Genomic DNA, 25,941 nt, shown 5'->3' with positions numbered 1-25,941 from the left:
ATCGCCGTTTAAAATGTATCTAAAGAAAAATGCTGTAACCACTAAGGTACCTACAATAAATAAATTTGAAATCCATATGCATGCAATATAACTTATTGAAGTCTTTAAACTATTATATATTTTTAGAATCAACCAATTTTAAAAAATACTGCAATGCGTGAAGAACATAATGTAGAAATATCTACATATCCATACCAACCGGAACCTAAAAAACAGGTAAATTTTATGCTAACCGGTCTAGCTAACTGACTAAGTTGAACTTACTGAATTTTGTAACATTTGTTATAATATAGCATTTTTTCAGAAACTCTTATTAAACGCACAAAAACCTAGTGGAAGTTCTAACATTACACAAACAACGCCAACAAGTTCACCTAAATCAAAAAAAGAACAAGTAAGTTTTTACTACTTAAAAATAAATAGATATACAGGGTATTAAAGTTGTAAAAGAAAAATATTTTTTTTTTAATTTTACGCAAAAAGCATTTGTTAATTAGAATTTATGTGGTGTGTAAGTACCTATCTAAATTATTCATAATTGTCGTAGGAAAGCACACCAAGAAAGAGAAAAATGAAAGATCGTTTAGAAAAAGCCAATAAAACTATAAAACAGCTTAGAGTAAGTCTTCAGCATTACAAGAAGAGGGTTGCAAAGTTAAATATAATAATCAATAGTTTGAAAGGAAAAGTGTCAGATGAAAGTTTAGAAATTTTAAGCCAAATTGGACCAAATCAAGAATTTTTAAAAAGGCAAATTTTTAATCAAGGCAAATATGGAACTGACCTTAAAACGTTTGCACTTACGTTAAATTTTTATTCCCCAAAAGCCTACAGTTTTGTCCGTGATACTTTCAACTCAGCACTTCCACACCCAAAAACAATTTCTAGATGGTACCAAAACTTAAATGGGGACGCAGGATTTACTGCCGAAGTATTCGAATTACTTAAAGTAAAGGCTGACAAATCAGAGCATACGATTGTGTGTAGTTTAACTATAGATGAGATGGCCATTCGTCGACAGATACAGTGGGATGGAAATAAACATTACGGCTACGTTGATTTTGGAGTTGACATTGAAACTGAATGCAATTTAGTTGCTAAAGACGCATTTGTTTTCATGTTAGTTAGTATTAATGACTCGTGGAAGCTACCGCTAGGATATTTTCTAACTGACAGTCTAACAGGCGTTCAAAAGAAGAATTTATTACTTCAGTGCTTAAGTCTGATTCATGAAACAGGTATCCAAATAATTTCTGTCACTTTTGACGGGGCAGCCAATAATGTTACAATGGCTAAAGAATTGGGATGTATTTTCGACATAACAAATTTGAAATCTACCTTTTTAGATCCTACATCAGGTCGTGAAATTGCTGTATTTTTTTATCCTTGCCATATGGTTAAACTTGTACGCAATACCTTAGGAGGTAAATTATTTTTACGTGATGGCAACGGTGAAGTTATAAAATGGAATTATGTAGTAAAACTTAATGAAATTTAACAAGAGGAGGGTGTTCATTTAGCTAATAAATTGAGAAAAGAGCACGTAACATATAAAAATCAAAAAATGAAAGTAAGATTAGCAACACAACTACTTAGCGATTCTGTAGCTGATGCTATCGAATTTTTAAATCAAAGATTACAAATAGAAACATTTAAAAACTCCGAAGCAACTGTTAAATTTATCCGAGTTATTAATAAATTATTTGATATATTTAATTCTAGAACTATTTACCAAAAGGGATACAAGCAACCTATTAATGAAGAAAATTACATTTCTATGGAAAACTTCTTAAAGGAAACCTCAGATTATTTGGAATCACTTACATTTATAGATATGGAACTGGTATGTAAAAGTAGAAGAAAAATGGGTATTATTGGTTTTTTGTTTTGCATCAAAAGTTTAAGATATTTATATAAAGAATTAGTTCAAACAAAATTGTTAGCATACATTCCTACATACAAGCTGAGTGAAGATCATGTCGAATTATTCTTTGGGTTGATTAGATCGATGGGGGGTCACAACAATAACCCAACAGTTAGACAATTTAAAAGCGCGTATAAAAAAATGATGCTGCATCTTGAATTAAGAGATTCATTTATGGGCAATTGTATTCCTTTGCAAATGATTTCAATTATGAAGCCTTGTGAAATAATCAATAAATCATGTAGCAAGGAGAGAATGGTTGATGAATTTGATGACGCATTGGACGAGACCAATAATCTGTCTGAAATTATATTTTGTATAGATGTTTCTGAATATAAAAAAGAGGTAATAACATACATTTCTGGGTATGCCCGTAAAATTGCAGCCCAGTTAAAATGCGAGGACTGTATTGAGAGCCTGTGTGGAGACAGAAATGATTTTATGATTTCTTTCATTAATCAGAAAGATAAATGGAATGCATTAACTTACCCTTCAGCTGATGTTGTTTTAATTTGTAGCACCGCAGAAAAAGTTTTACAATATCACATCAACATAGGTAAAAGAATAAATGTAAATGTTGTAAATAACCAAGTATTTTATAATATTTTAAATAAAAAGCTTTTTGAGAATAACAAGATCCATTTCTCCGAACAAAACTTTTTAACGTCACATTTTACTAATTTAGTTAAAATGATTGTGTTAACTTACACCAACATTAGAATACACCATTATAATAAAAATTTATTAGATAAGACTGTCAGTAAGAGGATACTGTATAATAAATTAACACTATTTTCTGGTTGCTAATACCACCAATGTTTCGTTCGCGTAGAATAGCCCCGGATATGGGACAGAAATGTATTTAAAATAATTTTATTGTACTGACTCACAGGAAAGTATGCACTTAATTTGTATGGGGAATTCAGCCTTCGATTGCACTACACATACCAATAACTCGATGTGTTTTTTATTCACTAAAATTTTAAACATGGTTTTTTTTGTATACCATCATGGCCTCCAAACCTCAAATAGCTTTTCGTCTGAAGGTGTTAAAGAAATTTAATGAAATATAACGAACTCGTTGTAAAGAGCACACTTTGGCTTTCATTTCAGCTGCTAACCCAATTAACTTCACCATTGACATATAATATATATATATATATATATATATATATATATATATATATATATATATATATATATATATATATATATATAATCACTAATATCCGCAAAACTTCCGAATACTTTACTTTAAAACTTTAAATTAACTCATATTAGTTTTAGTTATTGTTTTAAATAAATTATTTAATAATTAAATCGCCGTTATTTCATTACTCCAAAATTATGCTGAATACGTACCTGTCACACTATATATATATATATATATATATATATATATATATATATATATATAATCACTAATATCCGCAAAACTTCCGAATACTTTACTTTAAATTAACTCATATTAGTTTTAGTTATTGTTTTAAATAAATTATTTAATAATTAAATCGCCGTTATTTCATTACTCCAAAATTATGCTGAATACGTACCTGTCACTCCTCCCACCCATTAGCCCTAACGTGAAATATTTGGCAGGCTTTGCGCATCTGTTTCTTGCCAGAACGTTATATCTATGGTTTCTTTAATCTAAGACTATGACTAACAAGATAGGATCTTCCCGTAGCACAAAATCGGTCGTGTTCGCGCATGCCGTCATTGGAGAGTAGAATTTGAATTCTTGTTAAAGTTAAATGGGATTTTTATGCATTCTGTGATGAAATTATTTAATTAGCAAAATAATAATATTAAATAAAGGTTTAATAACTACAATAATCGTACACAAAAGGATATCTCCAAACTATTTAATAAAGATTATTTATTGACACATACAAAAAACTGACATTACGAACGTGCAAGTCTCCAATTACGTCACGACTTATGCGCAATATCCAATGTATAATATATAGACTCCGTGAATGCTTTAAAAAGTGTCCACAACATGAATACCTTTGTTATTGTTTATTGTTTTGATATGAAGTTGTGTGTTTACATATTTTTTGTGACAAGCAAATTTTATTTAAAAATTTTGAGAGTCATTTACCTACTATTTTAGTAAAATGCCATTTAGGTGTCTTGTTTGTGGTCGCTGAAGTTCGAAGAGCGAAACTTTATCACTTTTCAAGTAAGTTATTTTTTATATTTATGTTTTATAAATATTAGGTTATGTTTTGATAGCCAGTGGAGGCGTTTAGTTGTTATTTATTTAATAAATAAATAAATTGTTATGCATTATACTGAAATAACAATTTCCATTAAATTTTTTGTCGTTTTTTTTATTAAAATCATTTAAATATAATTTTTCTTACTAATTTTTTTCATAGATTTCCTTTTGACGAAGAAAAACAGGAAATTTGGATATACATTTTACAATTCAATAATAACAAGCCTTCCAGATGGTCGCGTATTTGTTGTGATCATTTTGATCCAAATGATGTTATCATGAAATCTAGCTTTGTTCGTCTAAAAGAAAATGCAAAACCAGTACCTATACCAAGGTGGGCAATGTTTTTATTAAATTTTTACATTGGTATTCAATATTTATATAAATTTTCTGTTTATTTTTTCTTCTAAATTTTTTTTTTTTTTTTGTTACAGGTCTTCTAAAGACGTTAAAGAGGTGGTAGAAACTAAAGCTCTCCCTAGTCCATCAGACACCCACAATTTAAATTTCGAACTGCTAGGAGTGAACTAACTTTGTCTGCCTCAGAAACTGAGGAACTCTTAGGCAAGGAAAATATTGAAGGGCATGCTGCAGATAGAGAATTAATAGCTAAAAAAAATAACAAGAGGCAATATTCATTTAATTTTTCATTTGCATTGCATTATATTTATATCCTTGAATAAGCAATTTTTCCTTCATTAAATCTTTTTATTTTTAGGAAGCATTATGTGGGGGATTTTTCCATGTCGGACTTAGACTGCCCAAGAAAAAGAAAAAGATACATGGAATCAGTAAACATGTATATAGCAAAAGAAGAAACAAATTGACACCCTAAGAAAATCTACTAAAAGATGAAAACCACAAGCAACAACATTAAACGCATTGGTACAATCATTAAAAGAAAAACTGTATGTTACAGAAAATGCTGAATCTGTGATGTTGGTAAGTTTACTTTCACATATTCCATAAAGAACAAAATTAAATTATTATTGTATTCTTTTATTTTTGTATTTTTTATTGTTTTAGGCCTCTTTACCAGAATCAGCCGAAGCATTGTTTCAACGATTTTTAAAGGGTGCCAAATGTGTCAAATATTCTCCAGAATTAAGGTCATTTGCACTGGCTTTAAATTGTATTCAGCAAAAGCCTATGATTTTGTAAGAAGAGCTTTTAATAATTCATTACCACACCCATCAACCATAACAAAATGGTACCAAACTGTTGATGGCGCACCCGGATTTTCCAAAGAAGCTTTAAATGCTTTAAAAAACAAAGTTGAAGAAGCAGGGAAGCAAAATAAAACACTTGTGTTACACTTGTGTGTAATTTAGTGCTGAACGAAATGTCTATTCGTAAGCTAGTAAAATGGGATGGGAAAAAATGTATTGGCTCTGTAGATTTTGGTACAGATATAGAATCTGATAATATACCAGAAGCATGAGAGGCACTGGTGTTTATGTTAGTAGCCTTAAATGACAATTTTAAAGTGCCAGTTGCATATTTTTTAATTGAGAGTTTTTGTGGATAAGAAAAAGCATCCTTAGTAAATCTTTGCTTAAATTTTATTTATAATTCAGGCATAAAAGTCTATTCATTAACTTTTGATGGTGCTGCCAACAATTTATCAATGGCCAATGCATTTTTTTTTGATTTTTCAAAATTATATTTAGGTTGCATTGCATCTGGTACTATTTCTAAATCTAGGTAATTTTTAATTATCTCTCCAGATTTGATCCAGGTATCCTTTTGCCCTGCTTCCTGACATCTTATCCACCTTCTGTATGCTCCTATCTTCACATCCTTCTCCATCTATATATGTAATGAAGAGAGATCAAGCATGACCTCCATGAGACAGTTAGGGTAGTCAACATTGCTCGTGTTATGATTAAGCATGCTTGTCTTTGAAGCTTATTCAGCTTCTATTAAGTGGTCTTTTGTTGTTATTTAAACTACCATATAAGTGCGCCATACGTAATCATAGATCTGACTAGTCATATATAGCCAGTACATCGGTTTGGGTTTCAAACCCCAAATTTTTCCACACACTCTTTGACATGTAGAAAGGGAAACCTTTGCTTTGTAGGTTATTCTTTCCAACTAGGCGTGACATGTAAGCTGCTTATCTAATATTACTCCTACATATTTTACTAAGATTGATAGAGAATTTTTCCATGTCATACTACCTACTAAGGATATTTAATGATCTTTGGAGTGTGCTGGAAAGAAAATTACCATATTTTCCTCTTACCATAATTACTAGATCATCCCTATAGGCATGTACTTCTTCCCCCGTGTGCGTCAAAAAGTGACATCAAGTAATCCACCAGGAGTGACCAGAGGAGGGGAGAAAACACTCCCCCTGTGGACACCCTTAGCAGTTTTGGCCAAAACCTCTCCTTGCACCTTTGTGACAATCTTCTATTCACTCAATGTTCCGAGAATCTACCTAAATAAACAGAGGCTATTTTTCGAAAGCCATGTTCTTAGAAATTAAACGCAAACAAACTACGTCACAGATCACAGGAATTATTATGCATTGGAAGAAGGTCGAATCAATTTTAAACAGTCAGTACCAGTCCACTTTTGGGGCGTACAGACGTTGTCGTTTCCGCTAAGATTCGGAGATTGAGAGTCGAGAAGTGCCTTACACCGTTGAGGGTTATAAAAATGTTGCTAGTTATCTCGAAATGAGAATCATGGTTTTTTTATCGATGAAATATGTTCGCAAGTAGTTGGAAAGTATTCGCACGTAGCGTGGAGAATAGTAATAGTTCATCTATGGTAACTCGTATCAATACCATACATTATAATTTGAAGTATTTGTAATAGTGTAAAAATTAGCTAAGAGTGCCGTATTCATGCAAGAATAAATCCAAGTGTTTATAAGTGCTACAACCACATTAAGGTTCAACAACAAGAAGGACCTGTAAGGACAGCCAGGATTCCAGTTTTAACCTTGCTCAGGACAGGACTTGGTAGATATAAAAACATTTTGACATTTTTTTGAATTCTGAACTATTTCGTCATGGTATATAGTGTTTACTGACTTCATATTTCGGTACAAAATTGTGCTAAATTAATATTTATATAAGGTCCATGCTTTTAGTATTAGCGTTTATTCAGAAATAAAATCTGTATTTACTATACTCAACTTTTTATTCTAATTTATATTAAAAAAGGATTAGACAAACTTACCATCCCGGGACGGGGTGTGATTAAAATCAAGCGTTGGTGAAATTAATACAGTCCATTAGGGGTCATTCGGACGCCTCTTAGTTAATGATAATAAGGCATATAGCCCTCATTAATCATTTTTGGTCCTTCGAGCCGGATATAAAAAAAAATATAAGAGTTTGAGGTAAATACAGGTTTTATATCAATTTTCGATTTATATTTGTTTGGAAATATTTGTGGGTAACATGGATGAACTAACAGCTCGCTCCAATAAAAAAATTGGTAAAGCAAACATTACCCGTGTACAAACTTGGATTAGGGATCACTTAGATGAAGTTAATAGTAAATTCGCGATAACTGTCAAATTAGATATGCTTAAAGAAGCATATCGAGATTTTAACGAAGCTTACAAATACTTAGAAGCTAATTTGATAGATGAAAATTTGTTAGAAATGCGGGAAGATACGGACACTGTGTATATGGAGTGTTTCGATATCTTAAGTACAAAAATAGAGCTGTTGGGAAAATCTAGTTCAAATTTAGAAGCGGTAATCCCAAATATAGCAAAAAATATCTCGCCGGTAGCGGTTAGACTTCCAGAATTTTCAATACAACCATTTTCGGGTAAAATAACAGAATGGGATTCGTTTTTTCAAATTTTTGAGGTAACCATTTTACAAAACGTTTCTTTGTCGGATATTCAGAAACTCATGTATTTGAAATCGTATGTTCGTGGTGAACCGGCTAAATTAATTTCGAATTTTCCGGTTATAGCTGAAAATTTGCAATTGGCTTTGGATATTTTAATAGAGAGGTATGGAAACAAACATATCTTAACAAAAACATTATTTTTAGAACTTCTCGATGTTAAAACATTACCTCACAATGCAAACCATGTGCAGCTCAGAGAATTGTATGCACATGTATCAAATAAACTAAAAGCTCTAGATAATTTAGGGCTAACAGATAGGAATAAGTTAGACTGGATACTTATATCCTTGATAGAACAGAAACTTGATTCGGCTACGTTAAGGGCATTAGAGTTTTCACGTGATCGGAATGTAGAAATCACAGTGGAAAGTTTTTTATGTCAAATTCAACAAAGATCAACGCATCTGGAGAATTTAGCTCCAATTAGAAATCCAGACGTTATATCCTCGGGAAAAAATAAATCTTCTAGTTCTTTTTCGCAAAACAAGACAAATTATAAAGTTGTTGCAACTGGCACAGATGCCAAAATATTCTGTAATTTCTGTTCGTTACAAAATCATTTGTTATTTCAATGTAAAAAATTTAAGAATTTATCTGTATCAGAAAGATTTAATTTCATTAAAACAAAAAAACTGTGTGTAAATTGCTTTGGAAGGCATTTTGTAGCTTCCTGTAAGAATAAACATTCATGTTTCGTTTGCAAACAGAAGCATAATACACTTTTACATTTTTCGTCACCAGTGGGTGAACCGACCATAAATAACTCTGATTCGCCAAATACTTTGTCCGCCGGGTTCCAAGAAGGCGCTTCTATGCCGACAGCTCTTTCATCGACTTCTATTGACAATAAAGTATTACTTGGAACTCTCAGTGTTTGTGTGTATTCCAAATATGGTCGTAAGATAATCGTAAAAGCGCTAATTGATCCTGGAAGTCAGCTATCATTTATTACGGCAGGTCTTGCAAAAAGATTACAATACCCTGCAAAAGAAAGTAATTCCTTTATTACCGGAATCGGGATTAGCGTAGCGAGGTCTCACAGAATAATTAATATTGTAATAAACTCATTGAATAATTCGGAAAAATTGAAAATGTCTTGTGGTATTTTGGATCAAATAACTTGTCAATTACCTCAGTTTGACATCGACGTAAAAAAATTTAGCATTCCATCGGAATTTGTTTTAGCAGATCGTCGCTATTACGTAAAGTCAGATATAGAGTTGTTAATTGGAGCAGACTATTGTTACAAATTATTACTTGAGGGTATGCATCATTTAGGTAAAAATATGCCTACGCTTCAAAACTCTCGAATGGGGTGGATAGTAGCCGGTACAATACCAAATTCGTTCGTAAAAAGTCCTTTACAAAAGGAAAAACATTCAATTCACGCGTGTTTTGAATCAAGCTCACAAGAATCTCATCACACAAGCGAAGATACAGCGCCGTGTGTATCTCTTCGGGAAATTCGCAAGCTCTAGAAGACGTTATAGAAAAGTTCTGGTACTCAGAGGACATACCGAAAGGAAAGCAAAGTTTAAACTCAGATGAGTTAATGGCCGAGCAAATTTTTGTAGATAGCACGGTTATACTTCCGGACGGAAGATATCAAGTAGATATGCCGTTTCGGGCTAATAACTATTTTGAACAGTTAGAAGATTGGCTAGCTATGGCTAGGAACCGTTTCTTCAATCTCGAGAAGAAACTGGGTAAAAATAAAGTTCACTTTGCCGAATATAAATCGGTTATAGAAGAATATTTACAACTAAATCACGCCAAAGTAATTCCATTGGAAAGATTTAATAATAATTTGAATAAATACTTTTTACCTCATTTCGCAGTGATTCGAGAAGAGAGTCTTTCGACTAAAGTTAGGATTGTTTTCGATGCAAGTGGGAAAACCACTACCGGTCTGTCACTTAATGATACCATGCTAAAAGGATATCAGGTGCAACCTAATTTGTACGATATCTTATTGAGATTTCGAACCTTCAAATTTGTCTTAGTAGGGGACGTTGAAAAAATGTTTAGGCAGATACAAATAAATCCAAATCACAGATTTTTGTTAAATATATTGTGGAGAAATAATGTCGGAGAGCAGCTGTCATGTATAGAGATGCAAAGATTAACTTTTGGCACGAACTGTGCTCCCTTCTTGGCTACGAGAGTATTGAAAGGTATCGCAGATAAAAATAAAGATAATTATCCAATAGTGTCGCTCATGTTAACACAACAAACGTATATGGATGACATCATAGCTGGATGTGATACCATAGGGGAATTAAATAAACTAAATATTGACTTGAACACAGTGCTCAACAAATCTGGATTTACGTTACATAAAGTTGTTTTAAATTCAACCGAAATATCCAAAAATTATCAAAATCGTGCAAAAAATTCGGAATTACAAGATGTAGATTTATCAAAAGAACACTCCAATAAAGTTCTTGGTTTGAGATGGAATTCCGTTAGTGATTCCTTAAGCTTTGTCGTACCGGTAATTAACAAAACCGGGCCAATCACGAAAAGAAAAATTCTATCGTTGGTTGCTCAATGTTTTGATCCACTGGGATTATTGACACCATTTATCGTTAGAGGAAAGATTTTGATACAAAAGCTTTGGTTGTTAAAGTTAGATTGGGATTCAGAAATTACCGAACCGCATTTATTAAAGATTTGGAAGGAGTTTTGCTCTGATTTTAGTGAATTGAAAAAAATAAATATTCCTCGCTTAGTTTTTGTAGATAAAAATATTAGTCAAATAGAATTGCACGCATTTTGTGACGCAAGTGAGACCGCATATGCGGCAGTAGTATATATGAGAACGATTTATAGCAATGAAACAGTTTCGTCGGTATTGATTACGTCAAAATCGCGAGTTGCACCTTTATCGAAAACGACGATTCCCAGGCTAGAATTATGTGCAATTAGTTTAGGTACCCAATTGGTTAGTTCTCTTCTAGATATTTTTAAAAATCGTGTTTTGATCAAAGAAAGCCATATCTGGTCGGATTCGGAGATAGCTTTATATTGGGTTAATTCCAGTTCGTCGAGATGGAATGTTTACGTTGGGAATCGGGTAGCGGCTATACAGTCAATAGGTAAGAATTTTCTTTGGCACCATGTGCGATCTAATTGGAATCCAGCAGACTTACCTAGTAGAGGTGTGGCAGTGAAAGAGCTGTTGGGTGCTTCGCACATGTGGTGGCATGGCCCACCCTTTTTGTCATTAGTAAATATAAACTACGAACAGTTTAGAATAAACTTTAAGTTGCAAAACATTCCCGAAGCGAAAACGTCGTATTGTCAGCTATTCAAGTAGATGATAGCATTTGGTTATTGGCTTCTGATCGATATTCCTCGTATAAAAAAACTCAACGCATTTTCGCATATGTTTTAAGATTTATAAAAAATTGTAGGCTTTCGAAAACGGGTTTAGATAAACTTACCGAGAATTTAACTCCTAGGGAAATAAATAACGCAACAGATCTTATAGTACGGGAGCTTCAACAAAAATATTTTAGTAAAGAAATTTCTGATTTAAAAGCAAATAAAATTTGTTCAAATAAAAACTTAGCGGCGTTGACACCTATGTACAATTTAGAAGATGGTTTTTAACGTGTGGGCGGGCGATTGGAGAATGCTGAGGTTCCTTATGATCAAAAGCATCCTATTTTATTACCGGCTCACAACCGAATTGTTTCGCTTATGATAAGGGATATGCATATAAAATTAGGACATGCAGGCGCGCAAAACCACTCAGTCAAATTTTCGGTTAACATTTTGGCCTCTAAACGGTTTAAGAGAGGCGAAGACAGTGATACATCGCTGTATGATTTGTTTTCGTTTTAAATGTCAACCAATGACACAAATCATGGCAGACTTGCCCAAGGATAGGGTCACTGTCTCTAGGCCCTTTAAAAAGGTAAGCATTGACTACGGTGGATATTTTTTAACAAAAAGCTCTAACCTTAGAAAAGCGCCAATTATAAAATCTTATATAGCTATTTTCGTTTGCTTGGTTACTCATGCTATCCACTTGGAAGTAGTTTCAAGTTTGACTACCGAAGATTTTCTTTTAGCGTTGAAACGCTTTACTGCTCGTAGAGGAAATCCTACCGTTATCTATAGTGATAATGCAACCAATTTCTTTGGAGCACGGTATCAGCTTAAAGAACTTCATGAGTTTTTAATAAATAAGGAACAAAACATTCATATAAAAAATTATTGTTTAGAAAATTTAATAGAATTCAAATTTTTACCACCAAAGGCTCCACACTGGGGAGGTTTACATGAGAGTGGGATTAAAAGTGCAAAGTTCTACATTTATCGTTTAATTGGAAAAAATGTTGTCACTTTTGAAGTATTTTATACAGTAGTTGTACAGATTGAAGCTATATTGAACTCACGACCCCTTACCCAATTATCTAATGACCCAAATGATTTTACATGTCTTACCCCAGGACATTTTTTGATTGGCACCAATTTGACAGCGTATCCAGAATTGGATGTTACTTCGGTGAAGGAAAATAGGTTAAATCTTTACAAGAAGATTGCACAAACACAGCAATTATTTTGGCAAAGATGGGTTAAGGATTACTTAAATCAATTACAGCATAGACCAAAGTGGAGGATACCTACCAAAAATCTTGAGCTCAATGAGTTAGTACTTGTTAAAAATGAAGACAATCCTCCTTTGCTTTGGCCTCTGGGACGAATTATAGAGACTTACATGGGACGGGATAACAAAGTTAGGTCCGTTAAAGTAAAAACTCAGGTCGGAGAGTATGTGAGACCAATCACCAAAATCTGTCGATTACCATCTTCAGAATTGTAGTCCTATAGGATTGGATTAAACATTGTATTATATATATATTTTTATCGTTTGTAGTTTAGTTTTACGTGTAAGGTATCATTCGCATTGAAATTCGTCTAAGTTGCTGGGGAGTTCAATATATGGATTTTTTCTGGCCAAGCCAGCGGGGGGAGAATGTTCCGAGAATCTACCTAGATAAACAGAGGCTATTTTTCGAAAGCCATGTTCTTAGAAATTAAACGTAAACAAACTACGTCACAGATCACGGGAATTATTATGCATTGGAAGAAGGTCGAATCAATTTTAAACAGTCAGTACCAGTCCACTTTTGGGGCGTACAGACGTTGTCGTTGTCGTTTCCGCTAAGATTCGGAGATTGAGAGTCGAGAAGTGCCTTACACCGTTGAGGGTTATAAAAATGTTGCTAGTTATCTCGAAATGAGAATCATGGTTTTTTTATCGATGAAATATGTTCGCAAGTAGTTGGAAAGTATTCGCACGTAGCGTGGAGAATAGTAATAGTTCATCTATGGTAACTCGTATCAATACCATACATTATAATTTGAAGTATTTGTAATAGTGTAAAAATTAGCTAAGAGTGCCGTATTCATGCAAGAATAAATCCAAGTGTTTATAAGTGCTACAACCACATTAAGGTTCAACAACAAGAAGGACCTGTAAGGACAGCCAGGATTCCAGTTTTAACCTTGCTCAGGACAGGACTTGGTAGATATAAAAACATTTTGACATTTTATTTGAATTCTGAACTATTTCGTCATGGTATACAGATTGAACGAATTTAAAACGGAACATACGAAATCAATGTATTTCGGCTCAACTCCGCTCTAGGTGGTTGGCCAACAAAAGGTTGTCAAATAATTATATTATAAAAATCCAATACTTCAGCGGGCTGCTGGATGCTGAATTCATTCAAGAACAAGTCAAAACTCCACCCAAATAGGTTGCCTAGAATCACTGTGAAAACTAGACTAAACAAGCAGTTATTATGCTGTCAAACCACTTATCGCTTCCTTATAGTCCAAGAGATAGAGCCGAAATTTTGAACTGATCAGTAATATGACATTTCTCTATTGGAATATATTCATTGTAACTGGGTTAAGACTTTGCCTTACAGGCAGACGCCCCTCGTGGTACAGGGGGTGGATATACAGGGATGAAGTTGTAATTTTTTTCAGAAAAATTAACGATCGATAATATGGCTGAAAATTTGCCCAGAGTAAGATCTTGGTATAACCAGACGAAATCCCAAAGGAGGGACGCGAGAGTGGATACATAAAGGGTGGCGGACAGGGGTGAAATTGCAATTTTTTGGGGAAAAATTAACGATAAGTAATATGTCCGCCATTTTCATGGCTCATTATTTAGCCCCTAAAAACTCTAAATCCAAAAGGGCGGATAGCTGGGTTGGTACAGAGAGCCATAAAACGGGGTCAAATGTACCACTTGCCTGCGCATTTTAGATCTCAGTAACAATTTTCAAACTGATTTTATTATGATATTTTTATACCGATTGATTTGAAAATTTGTATGCTCACTTCTGTTACTATTCTGAGAAGCGTCAAGTAGAGTTTTCCTCAAAATTTTCCAAAAAAATTTCCGTAAATGAAAATTTTCGTAATTTTTTGAGGTAAAATCTAATTTATAGAATCCTTTCGATTTTCTGTAAGTTATACCATGATTTTTTTCCAAAAATTTTCAAACAATTTTTCCGATAAGAAAAAAAAATTAGAAAAACTTTTCTAAAACATTTGATAAAACTCTACGTCATCGTCTGAATCTTTTATAGAATATTTTGTAGTTTTAAAATGATATTATGATAATGTTTTTTTTTTCAAACTATTTATTTAGATTTACTTTACAAATCACATTTTTTCTTAAATATAAAGATTTTACGAATTAATTTTTAATTGAATAAATGTTTGATATTTGATATTTTATTAAATTAAAGTAATTTTATAATGTTAACTATTAAATATTTTTGGTATAACAAATAGTAATTTTACTTATTAATTATTTTAATTAGTAATTTTTTATTACAATAAAAAGGTTTTTAAATTTATATTGCATAAATAATGGTTGTTCAGATATAAGAAAAATTTTATTTATTATTACATTAATAATCAAATACAAAATATATTATTTCTATTTATCAATAGGTAAAATTCAATTTGTAGAATTCCTTTAACGTTTTACAAATAATTATTAATAAAAATCAATTTAATAGTGGAATTATCAATTTTTTAAGTTTTGAAATTTACTTTGTACTTAGATATTTTCAATATTTTTTTTAACTTTCAAATTGATTGAATTTTTTTTTCATTAGTTAATTATAATTTTACAAATTCTGTTTGGACATTAATTTTGCATCATTATTATTTTAAAATATTAAAATAATAATGATGCGCGTTCCATTTAGATCAGTAATTCTAGACGCATGCGCTAAATGTAAAAATTATCAAGATGCTTTTATCCAACTTGGTGGAACTGACTTCGATTGTAATGAAGTTTTTGAAACCTTAGAAACTTTCATATGTCACTTATATGGAACAGGACTGACGAGAACAATTCCAAAAAGAAAAGTAAACGATGTCAGATTTTCACTATTTAACCGGCAGTATAAGTTGCATGATATAAACGAGCCTTTAAAAAAAAAAAACTAAAAAATTTCGATGCTTCAAGCTTACCACCATGTTAAGATGAATTACACCAACATCTACTGCGAGCCCATTATATTTCAAATATTTGGACAAATGCTCATAAAAAAGTACCAACAGAATTGATTGTTGAAGAACATGGTTGGGAGTTTGAAGATGAAACATATAAATTCAAATGGTTTAGTGGACCTCAGATGCCAGAATCAATTCGAGAAGTAGTGATTGAAAATGAAGCAGATAATGAATGTGATATTATTGAAAGTGAAAGTGACGAAGATGATGAATGTGATGACATCAGTGAGAGTGAGAAAAATGACGAAATTTTTAAAGTTTTTCTAAATTTTTTTTTTCTTATCGGAAAAATCATTTGAAAATTTTTGGAAAAATTCATGGTATAACTGACAGAAAATCGAAAGGATTCTACAAATTAGATTTTACCTCAAAAAATACGAAAATTTTCATTTACGGAAATTTTTTTGGAAAATTTTGAGGAAAACTCTACTTGACGCTTTTCAGAATAGTAACAGAAGTGAGCATACAAATTTTCAAATCAATCGGTATAAAAATATCATAATAAAATCAGTTTGAAAATTGTTACCGAGACCTAAAATGCGCAGGCAAGTGGTACATTTGACCCCGTTTTATGGCTCTCTGTACCAACCCAGCTGTCCGCTCTTTTGGATTTAGAGTTTTTAGGGGCTAAATAATGAGCCATGAAAATAACAGACATATTACTTATCGTTAATTTTTCCACAAAAAATTGCAACCTCACCCCTCTCCGCCACCCCTTATGTATCCACTCTCGCGTCCGCCCTTTGGGATTTCGTCTAGTTATACCAAGATCTTACTCTGGGCAAATGTTCAGCCATATTATCGATCGTTAATTTTTCCGAAAAAAATGACAACTTCATCCCTGTATAGCCACCCCCTGTACCACGAGGGGCGTCCGCCTGTAAGGCAAAGTCTTAACTCAGTTACAATGAATATATTCCAATAGAGAAATGTGATATTACTGATCAGTTCAAAATTTCGGCTCTATCTCTCCGACTATTAGGCAAGCTCCTCTTTCCTTTAAAGGAGACAGATAGTTGAACTATATTTTATACAATGTCTATCACCGGGTATGGATTTATTTTTGTCCAAGTTTTATATTGGTCCACTATTTTAAATGCAGTTCAAACAGACATATATTAATTTGTATGTTCCGTTTTAAATTCGTTCAATCTGTATAGTGTTTAATGACTTCATATTTCGGTACAAAATTGTGCTAAATTAATATTTATATAAGGTCCATGCTTTTAGTATTAGCGTTTATTCAGAAATAAAATCTGTATTTACTATACTCAACTTTTTATTCTAATTTATATTAAAAAAGGATTAGACAAACTTACCATCCCGGGACGGGGTGTGATTAAAATCAAGCGTTGGTGAAATTAATACAGTCCATTAGGGGTCATTCGGACGCCTCTTAGTTAATGATAACAAGGCATATAGCCCTCATTAATCACTCAACAATATATTTTCCAGCATTGCTTTGATCCAGTTACACATAGTAACACACATTGATAGTGGATCTATTTGATAGGGCATTATTAAACGTGCCTTCTAAATATTCTCTCCATTATTAATTGAGTGACTGATTTTCTGAACTACTTTGTCCACTCCTGTTTCTGTTGATTTCCTTCTTGATATGCATGCTGGTTGCCATTGAGAGAATGATCCCTCAAAGGTCTTCCCTTAATATGTCTATTAAGAATTTTTTCTGTTGCCTTCAACAAAAATGATGTACGACTGATCGGCCTGTGCGATTTAGGCAGGGCATTATCTTGTCCTATTTTGTATATTCACACCACCATTACAATTATCCAAGTCTTTGGTATACAACTTATTTATTATTATAACATATTGTATCTTTATATACAACATATTGTATGTCTTAGAAAGTAATTGAAACTGTATTTATTACGTTGTGTGCATTAATGCGTTAATTAAATTACTAATTATGTTGCAAAATGTTTTATGATTTATTTTTTTTGTATGTTTTTTGTTAAAAATGTATAATTGATTTGATGTTTTTTTTGTTTGTTTTTTATTCATTACAACAAAACACGAAATTAGAATTCAAAAGTGGTGTTGTTTGTTTGCACTCAAGTAACCTATTAATTTTCTTCCTAATTCCTTAATATAAACTTCACAAGTTGCTTTATACAAGGAAATTATTGCAACAGTGAAAACCACCAGGAAATAATAAAAAATGAGTTAATAAAAAATTAAGAAGACAATTTGATGCACTGGATTCTTAAACTAATAAAAAATACAGGGAACTCAGAAAGAATACTGATGTAGTGGAGAAAGGGTCATCTAATAACGATATTAAAAAAGGAGACCGAAGGATATCAATAACTACAGAGGAATCATGTTACTGAACACCACATACAAAATATTGTCAAGCACATTGGGAAATAGATAAATTACCGAAAATACACTAGGGCAATATCCGCCAGGCTTCAGAAAAAGAAAATCAACCATAGATGCCAACACAGCTGATTGAAAAGTGACATGAACGTGATATAAATTTTCACTTACTATTTATAGACTTCTAGCAATCTTTCGACTCTCTAAATAGACTCGCAGCACTTAATAAAAATGCAAACCTGATTAGATTTATTTATCAAAATTTCCTTCACACTAAATAATAATCAATAGTCCTTAATACAATTTAAAACATGAGAATTTTTAATCTTTAGGCAAAACTTCAATATTTCCTCTTGGTAAAATGATTAAAATTCAGGTAATGTACTTTACAAACATTATAAAAATAATTTTTTCTCTTATAGAGAAAAAAATTTAATAATAATACTACAAAAAAATCATAAATATTTAATTTTAATTAAAAAAATAATTATTGTCATTAAAATAGAAATGAGCACGCCGCTGTTTTGGTAAACATACCTTGAGTGGAGATCTTTAGGACACCCGATTATATAGGGAGAATACGGGACTGCTTAGTCTATAATATATATTATACGTCATTGGCAATATCTTATCTTCTTAATCATAGTATCATGGGTTGAGTTTACTGAAAGTACAAGCTGATTATAGCCGCAAATGTCAAACATGGAACTAAAATTTTCGGTATAGCAGTGTTGGCATGTTTTTATAATATAGATGCTGTATGCTTCAAATATAAAAAGATAAAGGATTAGAAAAGTACATTTTGTTTATATTATGTTATGAATTCTGCAATTTTTGATTTATATAAAACAATAATAAGTAAATATTTGTTTCTTTGTAGATTAATTGCAGTTAATTAATATAAATTTTTTTAGCAATTACCCTTTGATACATTCGAGGATACATTTGACAATCGTCCAATCAGCAGTTGCCAGATTACGACAGATGTTTGCAATTAATCTCGAAAGAGACAAATATTTACTCGTTATTGTTTCATATAAATTAAAAATTACAGAATTCACAAAATAATATAATCAAAATGTACTTTTTAAAAGCTTTATCTCTTTATATTTGAAGCATACAACATATTATGCATTATAAAAACATGTCAACACTGCCAAACCGAAATATTTTTGACATTTGCGGCTATTTTCAGCTTGTACTTTTGGTAAACTCAACCCATTTATGGTTAAGACGCATCGAGTTAGAATCTATGGAGAGGGCATCACGTGACCAAAAACGACCTCACTTCGGCCATATTGTTAAGATTGTTTTGTCACTTTTGACAGATCGTATATGTTTGTTTACGTTTGTTGTTTTTCGAATATTTTTAGTTTTATAATACTTTAATAGAAACTGTAATAATATATTGTGATAGTGCATAATAATGGTTTCTTGTTCTCAACGAAGTTGCAGTAGCAGAAGCAATGTTAATAAAAAATCTTCAGGAATAACGTGTGATAACGTTCTACGGGTTAGTATACAAATATGTACACAAAGTAATGGCCCGTACTTCAGAGAATAAATTAATAGTATTTGACTGTATTAATTTATCTTTATGTATAATATATCGTATTTTTAGTGTTTACCGCTGGATAAATAAATCATAGTTTATAAAAAATATATTGCACTTTTTTAGATTATGATTAAATCTTCTGAATAACTAGTCATATTTTTGTAGTAGTTTTAATATTATTGAGTCCGGCCATGATCCCACCGCCATATTGGTATCATCGTTAGCCACGCCTACCTACGCCGTTTTTAATACACACGTTAATATGCTCATAGCTTCTCCATAGATTCTAACTCATGTTAAGACGATACATACTATTTATGTGGCAACCTGGCAACGATGTACGATGTATGGAAATCACACTTCACGTGACGTCTCAATATGGTCTATTATGTACTCTGATTTGTATTCATTTGTCAGTAAGATAGATATATAATGTGAATTTATATTCAAGTTTTTAAAATATATTTTAATTTTGTGGAAACTATCTTTAAATGTAATATAACGATGTGTTAATAAACTGTACAGTGCTTGTGTATGTTCAATTGTTTCATCGACTACTTTGCCACATAGTTATATGATTTTGGTATGTTTTTGTAGTTTGAATAAAATCAACAACCTTCATTTCTTATTAATACTAGTATGAATATTTAATGTATATTTATTTGTAACTGTTATTACCCACTTTGGTATGCCAAACGTCAAGGCTGACGTCAAATTTAACGCCTCCATAAAAAGAGAATAGCAATCAAAAACAAAATACTTCATAGGAGTTTGCACAAATGTATTTTCTAGTCTGTTGACATAAACAGGATAATTAAATTCTGATAAGGTTAATGAAGGGATTAATTAATTAGTTTTAAAAAATTTGTATTAGTTTTACAAACAATTGCCCTATAATTATTAACATTTTTTATATTTTTAGTCATATCAGATGCAATTATATTTTAATTTTAAAACTGGACTAAATTTAAAATTATGCTATAAACAGTGCACGATTTTAATATTTGTCTTTCCTTATTACTTGTTTAAAACATCAATTATTTTTTGTTGCAAAAGTGAAGTTTTCTAACCTTCAAAGACCCAGAATAACAGAAAGTGAGGTAGATAACAGCACCTACTATTTTCGTTAAGCTATAAATTATTTCGTTGTATACATAATAAATCGGATAGAGATCTTCTGCAAGATGATGTAAATAATATATGTTTATGGTCATATAAATAATCAAATAGCTAATAGATATGTTCTTAATGATGTACTCTTGGATTCAGTTACTGAGATAAGAGATTTGGGTGTATTATTGGATTGTGCATTGACATTTAGAAGCAATTTTCTTAAAATTAGGGAAACAGGATTTCCTTGGTTTTATTTATCGTAACAGCCATGATCTCTCACCTATTGTATTCAAATTATTGTATTGCTCTCTAGTACGCTCAGGTCTTGAATACTGCTCTGTTGTTTGGTCCCCATTTCATCAAGTATACATTGATGGATTGGAGAGCGTTCAGAGGAAGTTTCTAAGATCTTTAGCTTTTAAAGCACATATTAATATAAAAAATACTGAAAATTATTTCATAGATAACTATAATATATGAATATATAGATATGAATATATATATATATATATATATATATATATATATATATATATATATATATATATATATATATATATATATATATATATATATATAGAACTATAATAATGTCTCAATTGCTACATTGAAGAACCGCAGGTTGAGAGCTGATATGTTATTTTTGTTTAAAATTCTAAACAATGTTATTAATTGTCCCTCATTATTAGCCAATGTACACTTAAACACAATACATAGAACTCGACACACTGCACTGCACCTTTTCATAGGACTGATTATGCTCATCATTTTCCCTTGTCGAATATGCTCAGCTCTTGCAATGACCTCCTATTGGATCCTTTCTGTCCAAACATTAATACTTTCAAGGCAACTTAAGAATCTAATTATTAATCTAGATATCGCTGTCGCAGTGGAACATTGACATAACTGCAAATTTATTGAAAAAGAGTTTATGTCGTGATTGGGTCCAAACTTTGTTACCCCATTCGTCAGATCACTGTCAGACGTGTTGTTCAGCTTTAGGATACCAGGGAGCAGATGCCTCATATTTGAAAAATCAGCCGATCTCGGAGAAACAATGACATAATGTATAGTTGTGCTTCAATAGGCCGAGTTTGTGCTTTTACCTATGGTGCTACATTGACGCAATTGTATTTTATGTTATTGTTGATCCAAGGTGTTTTCACAAATACGCGGAAATATTGACGTAACTGTATTCTGTGTCATTTTTTATCTGGATTGCTCCTTATTGAGAGGCAACATTGACGTAATGTTGCCGTTTGAAATGTCCAAATAGGGTATCTGAAGAGAGAGACACAGTAAAGAGTATTGGTAATTAGGGTCCTTGCAAAGACAGCGAGATTTTTTGGCTTCTTGTATTTAGCCACATAAGTTGAGCTTCTGACGTATTTCTACATCAAAAACCACTTTCAGAAATACAAATTGTGCATTTTTCATTACAGGCAAGGGAAAACAAGAACAGCTTTGTAAAACGTTTCTGATTAATACTTTTGGAATAAATGAAAGAGCTATTCGCTCTATAATTAAAGCAGTTTCAAGTAAAAAAACTACTATTATACCAGAAGATAAAAGTGGGAAGCACGAGAGTCTCAAGAAAATCAAGTGACAAAATTTTGGATCCTGTTTGTAGCCATATAAGTTCAATTCCACAAATTGAAACTCACTATCTTACAACTGATTCTTCGAGGCAATACATAGACGGTGGTTTAACTATTGCGGAACTTTACAGGAACTATATAAAGGAACGAAAAGAAGCAAAAGAAGAAGAGTCAGCAACCTACGATTTTTATTCTCGTATTTTCAACAGCCAATTTAATATATGGTTTTTTATCCTGAAAAAAGATCTTTGTGACCAATGCGAATCTTTTAAAAATGCCGGAGCAGAAGAAAAACAATATGCAAACAACTATTGAAAGTCACTTAGACAAAAATGATCTTAGTCGTAAAGAAAAAACTAATGATAAACTGAACACAAAAAATTCTGATAACAATATACATCTGGCTACTTATGACTTACAAGCAGTGTTACCTGTACCAATAGGACAAAGTTCTGCATTTTTTTTACAAATCTCGCTTAAACTGTTATAACTTTACAGTGGTAAAAGTAAAGGCGAAAAAAGACCAATTCTCAAAAAATTGTGAAATTAATAAAGTTTTAAATTTTTTAAAAATCTTGAAATAAAATGATGGGGAATAGAGGGGCAATAGAAATCGGATCTTGCGTTTATTAATATCTAAAAGAATAAATTGTCAATAACCAGCCCAGAAGTTGATGTAATTATTTATTCCGATAACTGTGGGAACCAACAAAAAAAAATTTCTAATAGCCATGTACCTGTTTGCTGTCAATATTTTGGACATCGATTCTATTACTAACAAGTACCTTGTTCGTTGTCACACCCAAAATGAAGGTGATTCAGTTCACAGTATAATAGAAAAAGTCGAACTGTTCGACTGGAACATCAAGAAGAAGCAGAACTAATCTGACTTGACAATGGCAAGTGTGACCTTGCCGAAACGTCGCCAAAACAATAGTTTTTCTAAAAACCAAAACGATTTAACGCGGAGTCAAACCCGGAAAACAACTGAAACCACATATAGCTCCCGCGGAAATTTCAAATCCAATATATATATATTATATATATATATATATATATATATATATATATATATATATACATATATATATATATATATATATATATATATATATATATATATATATATATATATATATACAGTATACTCCCTCTATAACGAGAACTGAAATGCCAGACTAATTACCTCGTTATAAGCCGATCTCGTTATATCAAACAACAATAATACTGTGCATACATACGAATATGTAGTTTTCTAAAACATTAACTTCCTATAGTGAAGCCATTCGGAGCAACATAAGATGCTAAATATTGTTTGAATGGCGTTTTTGAAAAAAAGTTGTTTACTTTTATTGTCAATGATATACGTTAAAACAAAAAATATGTATTCTGTAAATCTGTATAAAGTGTATTTTCAAGGATAACATAAACTATTGCTTCTGCAATTGGAAGAAGTCTGTCATTTTTGACTGCGTTAAATTGTCCAGTATTCTATCTCTCATATTTTCTAAAGATGTGAAACAGTTGTATGCTTTTTCATTTGCGTTTTGTCTTTGGGTAGTTTCTTACAACGTTCAAAGCACTTTCCACATGTTGTCTATTAGGACCTTCTTATTATTAAGTGTGAATGGTCAACCCCCTACAATGACACTTGTGAATCATAAATTGTAAATTTCCGAAGAGTTTATTGCGGGCGGCATTTAAAAGGGTTTATTTATAGCTACCGCCGGGCCAAAAACGTAAAAAACACGTTTTTTGATCTTATTTTCTCTCGTTATAACCAGATTTGCCTCGCTATAGAGCGCTATAGTTGAATACAAATTTCACGGGACATCTCATGTACCTCGTTATAAGCGAAACCTCGTAATAACCGTGTTCGTTATAGAGGGAGTATACTGTAGAACTGCGTTGAGAATTGAAAACTCGACGTTTCGGCACCCATTTTGGAGCCATTATCAAGAGTGATACGGTTCCGTTCGAGTTTGGGGTCTCAATCTGCCTACTCCCCTCACTCGTGACATACCAGTATCTTATTCTGTATAAGTACAAGAAGCGTCAAACGGCACTGAGGTCTCAATCTGCCTACTCCTCAGTGTCACTCGAAGTTTTATTGGTTTATAATGGGGGCTTCAAAATGTGTCACAATGATCTGGACTTTTTTTGGGAAACTGTTTTTATGTGATTATAAATAACTTTTGTTATTTCGTGATACCCATTCCAGAATTCTGGAACCATGTACAGGCTTGTATGGGTCTAGCGGATTGGTACCATATGCTTTGGACTCAATTGAAGTCCCCAAAAAGTGTATGCCACTTGTGATTTAATGCCTCACAAGCACACAAGCGTTTGCAGCATATGTATTCATGAATCAGCTCCATCGGGTGCACATGTACCTTGACTGGCACATGTCCAGTAAGGAAGTTATGCCCTGTTATGACTCTGAGCTGATTCCTGTTTCTTTTCCACAGTACTCCAGCTGTATTACAGCATCTCTGTCCAATATACATTTTACCATGTGCTTACCTGGTTTACATTTCTGGTAATAGTTAAGTTGTGCCCAGGCAAGATTTTTTATGTCCAGAGACAGTAATTTTTGGCACTCCTAATGCTGGCTTTGGACTGAAGTATTTTGTAGCTGATGTTCTGGCAAGTTCATCGACTTATTCATTGCCAGTGTTATGATCTGCCAGTCTATTGAGTCCTTCATGACATTCTCACACTAGCCTAGAGTGCGCATATATTGTTATGTTTCAGTTTGAAAGCCCTCATGTTAATATCTCTTGCACACTGCGAGGTGTGCATGTATCTCGGCCTGGAATATAGAGATATATTCTCCTAGCGGAATAGAAATGTATTTCCACCACTACTGAAATTTCCTACAGCCAAATCTGTAGTTTTACACATTTCTGTCAAGCAGGCTATCCCTGCAGCCTGAGGTATGTGTTCTTCTTCCCCATCCTTCTCCTAGGCATATGTCTGCTTGGAATTGGTAACTGTATCAGCTATCAGCCCATCTATCACCAGATTCCTTGAATCTTGAGAGTTCAAAATAATTTTATTGGATAGTTAAGCTTTAAACTACACAGACCTATAGGTGAATGTTTATACTCTGGGATAAGAAACATATTTAACCTTCCTAAATTGTCTCATAAAGCGAACCCAAGCTGATATGTTTCTGCACAAATTACTCAATTCCAAGATTGGCTGCTGTTGCGTAGCGCAACCTAAAATTATGATCCAAATGACGAACACCCTTTTTTAAAAAATACTACTTTTAGTTTTAAGTCGAGTTGTACCCGAGAATGCACGATAGATGTTGCATATACTCTTTGCACATAATTGCGAGATTATCACGTATTCTCTTCTCAATTTTATTAGAAAAAAAACATCAGTCATTGTGTCACTGTCACATTTTTGATTAATTAAAATTAATTCGCTCATTTTTCAACACACAATGTTCAATTAACGCAAAATAAAGTTTCTCAAGTAGTAAGATGTTTTTTAAAGTGTAATACGGGAAGTGTGATCGCCAAATGTAAGGTAACACATTTTAATTAATTAATAGATATAATTAGAACCAGATCGAAGGTACTGCCCCAACAGGTAGTGAGCAACACGTCAGGAGGAGAAGATAAAATCCCCCGGTGTTCTACATGTTCCTAACGAGCCGGATACAGCAACTGTTCCCGTTTATGTAAAGCTGGAAGCTGAATTTTCATTAATTATAGCACGAGGGCGA

At 32.3% G+C, this 25,941-nt stretch overlaps 2 protein-coding genes across 2 annotated transcripts; both read left to right on the top strand.

The window, feature by feature from the left end:
* The first annotated feature begins 7,567 nt into the window (after positions 1 to 7,567).
* On the top strand, positions 7,568 to 9,511 carry LOC140435846 (uncharacterized). Its single transcript, XM_072524562.1, has one exon. It carries the CDS (start codon positions 7,568 to 7,570, stop codon positions 9,509 to 9,511), a length of 1,944 nt encoding a protein of 647 aa, XP_072380663.1.
* Positions 9,512 to 9,585: 74 nt separating this feature from the next.
* On the top strand, positions 9,586 to 11,352 carry LOC140435845 (uncharacterized). The gene has a single exon (XM_072524561.1). It carries the CDS (start codon positions 9,586 to 9,588, stop codon positions 11,350 to 11,352), a length of 1,767 nt encoding a protein of 588 aa, XP_072380662.1.
* Positions 11,353 to 25,941: the final 14,589 nt, after the last annotated feature.

This window comes from Diabrotica undecimpunctata, chromosome 3 (genome assembly GCF_040954645.1).
Source record: "Diabrotica undecimpunctata isolate CICGRU chromosome 3, icDiaUnde3, whole genome shotgun sequence".
NCBI lineage: Eukaryota > Metazoa > Arthropoda > Insecta > Coleoptera > Chrysomelidae > Diabrotica > Diabrotica undecimpunctata.
Note: the sequence above shows the minus strand (reverse complement) of the source record. Positions and strands in the feature narration are given on the sequence as shown.